A 4,082-nucleotide genomic window follows, 5' to 3' on the forward strand; every position below is an offset into this window, starting at 1 on the left:
CTCTTCCCTGCTCTCTCTCTCCCTTTCCACAACACTTTTTTTGCTCTCTCCTTTCCTTTTCCACGCACGCTCGCTTGCGCGCGCGCACACACAAACGCACACACAACAGAGTGGTGGGTTCTCATCTCTGCCCCGCAGGTTTGGGACGCGCGAGAAAAGTCAAAGCTGCTGCTTTGCTGCCGACGACGACGCTGCCTCGGCTGGCTGATGGCAAAAATTCATGTCGATGACGCAAAAGAGGCAGGTATGAAGGGAATCCATTTTTTTTCGCCGCGAAGTCCATAAGAGGGTGATTCTCAGAATACGGGCCGTTTGGGTTCCGCGTCCCCTTACAGCTACACACTAATTGTTTCCAACACTTTTTCACCGTGAAGTCATGTCAAAGTACATACTCTACTTGGCTGTGAGTTGAAATCTAACTAATGGTGAAAGACGGGGCGTGCAGGACGATGCAATTGTTCGAAATGTGAACTCCGTGGCTTTCCTAATGTCCGAGTTCGCTCAGATTTTATTGTTTTTCGAGTAGTTGCGCAAGGCCAATGTACTTGGGGGGTATTTAAATTTGAAAAGGGATATCCAGTGGACATTAGCCGTGTCTTTAAATCCATAAATTCTTCACTACAGTTTCTCAGGACGAGACCAAAGTCGTTCTCACTAACTTTTCGGAAAAGTTCTGGAGTTCACAGGATACTCCTCCCGCGGTTAAACGGGATATTTTTACAAAATATTAGTAAGTTGGCTAAAATGCTCTACTTGTCCGCGATTATTCGCCCAAGAGTGTAGGCGGTGGTGCCGCAAGGAGTATTTGAAAAGCGAGCTGGAAATTCTGATTTTGGTAAGTACGCTTTTTAGTTGTGAACCCCGTGTCGCCTCGAGATCGATGAGGCAGCATTCTTTTTTAGAATTGTTTGAATAAAAAACTGTCTAATGACATTCTACAACTTGTCCGAAACCCACACTGTCTTAGCCATCACGGTTAACTGGTAATACTTGAATTTAACTCTTTCCTTTTGTGAACTCCGTGTCCTTCTGACAAGAACTACCACATATCATTATCATTATTCCTCAGAGGGCGGGTATATGATAAATTACGGGCAGATTGCTGTCAACTGTGAACATATAACCAAAAGAAAGTGAGGTTAGGTTTTCGTTGAATTACAAATGAATGAAACAGCTGATATTTTGTATCTGTTCCAGTGCCACTTCACTGCAGTGAAGTGTTGACATGAAGTCAGTAAGACAGCAGCGGCTGGAGGAGAGGAGAAAAAAAGCAGAAGAGCAAAGGTTGGAGAAGGAGAGAATAGCCAAAGAAATAAATGATGCAAAAGCTAAATTACAGTCTAAGAAGCAAAAAGTTAAGAAAAAACAAGAAACCAAGAACAGACTTCGAAGAAAAATTAACATGAGAGTAAAGAGGGAAGACATTAAAAATGATCCTCACCTGTATGAGTTAAAGAAAAAGGAAGAAAGGGAGAGATACCACCGTAGAAAACAAGAAGGAAAAATTAAAACCAGAGGGGAAATGTCGCGGAGAGAATTAAAGGTGATAAGGTGTAGAGTTAAAGAAAGCACTAGACGTTACAGGAGAAAGAAGTTAGTTCAGCAGAGCACTGAGCTGCAAGATAATCCAGATGATGAGTTTGGGGCTGAAATTTTGGAAAATGTACCCCTAACAACCAGAGTAAGTATAAACAGTATTGAAAATTTTAAATAGATCCCTAAGTAAGCAACCCTCATAAAACTGTTTTATCTTATTTTTTCACTAGGCTGAAACTTTGCGGTTGCGGGGAAGGAAAAAGAAAAGTGCTAGTAGGACCGCTGCACATAAAAAAGTGAAAAAGGTGCAGGAAGAAAATGCAGCACTTAAAAGAGCACTGTGGAGGTCCCAGAAGAGATTGACGAATGCTAGAAAAAAAATTCCCTTGTCTCCCAAGTCTCAAATCAACAAGGAAATGAGAGGTAAAAAAATTAATCCTGTCGTGAAAGGCAAATTAATCCTTGGAGAAGTTTTGAAGCGGCAAGTGACAGAAAGCTTTAGTGTGAAAGGCAATAAAATAAAAGGTGCAGCATACAAAATATTCAGAGGCAGTCTTCTAAAAAAGTATAAGTTAAAAGGTGCATCAGGACTGTCACCAAAAATGCTGAAAAAGTATTCAGAAAAAAATATGTGTCCATTTCAAAATTCAAGGGCTCGCCGTCAGCATTCAATAAACAAGAAAGCAGATGTAGAAAAATTCTTCTGTAGTGATGACAACAGCATTGAATGTGCAGACAAAAGGGCTGTTAAAATTTGTTTTGGTAAAAATAGAGTGACAAAAAGGAAGAGGTATCTTAAAGGCAGAATGAGTGATTTGTATTTGTCATATATTCAGTCTGATGAGAAACCTGTTTCATATTCTACATTTTGCAAGTTTAAGCCATTTTATGTTGTGATGAAGGATCTCAAAGAGAGAGATACTTGTTTATGCACAAAGTGTGAAAACATGGAACTTTTGATGCAGTCTCTTTGGCAAGCTGGCATTTCTCCTGTGAGTACCAATTTATCATTACTAAGATCTTTGTGTTGCTCACCCAGAACAGATGACTGTTTACAAAGAAAATGTAACAAATGTAAGACAAATGAAGTTGCATTTAGGCCCTGTGAAAATGAAAATGTTGAAGTTAATTTAAGTAAGTGGGAGACTTTACCTGAAATGAAAATAGACAGCAAGACAGGTGTACAGAAGGAAACAAAAAGAAATTTCAGAAGAGTTAAGAAAGTGTCTATTCAGGCACTGAAAAAAATCTATCCTGAAGAGCTTGAAATATTTCTAGATCATTCTTTTAAAGAGACTCATCAAACTAGAATTTTGAGGAACAAGAGAGAAAATCTAACTTCAGGTGAAATGTACATTTGGATGGACTATTCTGAAAATTATTCGTGTAAATTTAGCAGAGAAGTACAAAACCATTTTTATGCTGGTTCTCGAGATAATGTATCATTACACACAGGTGTTTTGTACCTAGAAGGACAGAAACATTCATTTTGTACAGCCTCTGAAAGTACAAGGAAAGATCCTCCTGCTACCATTGCTCACTTGATTCCCATCTTTGAAAAATTTTTAAAGCCTGGCGTTACCAAATTGCATTTTCAAAGTGACTCACCTTCTACCCAATATCGTAACAAAGTAATGTTTTTTTTGACAACCCAATATATTCCCATGCTCTACCCTCAAATCACTAGCATTGTGTATAATTATACAGAGGCAGGGCATGGGAAGGGTGCACCAGATGGGGTAGGAGCAATGGCAAAGACAACACTTGACAATGCAGTTCAATCAGGCCTGGATATGGAGTCCTTCAAGAGTGCTGTTGAATTACTGAAAAGTAAAAGTAAGACAGTATATATTGAAGAAGTGGACCCCAAGAAAATGACAGAAATAGACAAGATGGTACCCTCTGATTTGAAGCCATTCAATGGTACATTTAGTGTTCACCAGTTCACCTGGACTAAAGAATACTCCAATAAGCTGCACATGAATAATGTAAGCTGCTACAATTGTACTGCAGGCAGTTCTTGTATACATTACAAGTTGAAATATAGTCCCTGGGTGCTTTTTGAACAAGCTGGTGAAAGTGATGAAAACACTCCCACAGCTTCACCTTCACCCCCAAAAAGGAAACGTAAAAGCAAAGTAGCTTCATTCTGTAACGGAGATTGGGTTGCAGTAAAATATGGTGCTCACTGGTATCCTGGTAAGTGACTAAAGTAAAAGTAAAATTAGTTGACAAAAATGTACAAATAATAAATTGTCTATTTGCTCCTCAGGTTTTGTGCAGAAAGTAAATCCTCAAAACCTACTAGTTGACTTTCTAGTCAAACACCAAAGAAAAAACGATCTCTTCCTCTGGCCTTCAAAACCAGATGTACAAACAGTCTTGAAACAGGATGTTATGTACAAATTGACGGAGCAGCCTAGAGCAGTGGACCGCACCCTATTTAAAGTCCCAGAACATGACTTCATTTCTTCCCTTATGTTGTGAATATACTCTTCTTAGTTATGTTTTTCATTTATAGTTTATTCTTATAATTTAACAAAATG

At 38.9% G+C, this 4,082-nt stretch overlaps 1 protein-coding gene across 1 annotated transcript; it reads left to right on the forward strand.

Annotated features, from left to right (window-relative positions):
• The first annotated feature begins 297 nt into the window (after positions 1–297).
• Positions 298–4,076, forward strand: LOC113201806 (uncharacterized). The gene is made up of 4 exons (XM_026415734.2): positions 298–835; positions 1,198–1,681; positions 1,767–3,735; positions 3,809–4,076. Exons 2-4 carry the CDS (start codon positions 1,226–1,228, stop codon positions 4,021–4,023), a joined length of 2,640 nt encoding a protein of 879 aa, XP_026271519.1. The 5' UTR covers positions 298–835; positions 1,198–1,225; the 3' UTR covers positions 4,024–4,076.
• The last annotated feature ends 6 nt before the right edge of the window (positions 4,077–4,082 follow it).

This window comes from Frankliniella occidentalis, unplaced genomic scaffold (genome assembly GCF_000697945.3).
Source record: "Frankliniella occidentalis isolate FOCC.00 unplaced genomic scaffold, Focc_3.1 Scaffold16, whole genome shotgun sequence".
Taxonomy (NCBI): domain Eukaryota; kingdom Metazoa; phylum Arthropoda; class Insecta; order Thysanoptera; family Thripidae; genus Frankliniella; species Frankliniella occidentalis.

Bases quoted from the DNA above. Each gene is read 5' to 3' on its own strand.
- LOC113201806 (XM_026415734.2), top strand. From the start codon at position 1,226: ATGAAGTCAGTAAGACAGCAGCGGCTGGAGGAGAGGAGAAAAAAAGCA. The intron at 1,682-1,766 runs GTAAGTATAAAC...TTTTTTCACTAG, and splicing joins ATGTACCCCTAACAACCAGA to GCTGAAACTTTGCGGTTGCG. The intron at 3,736-3,808 runs GTAAGTGACTAA...TTTGCTCCTCAG, and splicing joins TGGTGCTCACTGGTATCCTG to GTTTTGTGCAGAAAGTAAAT.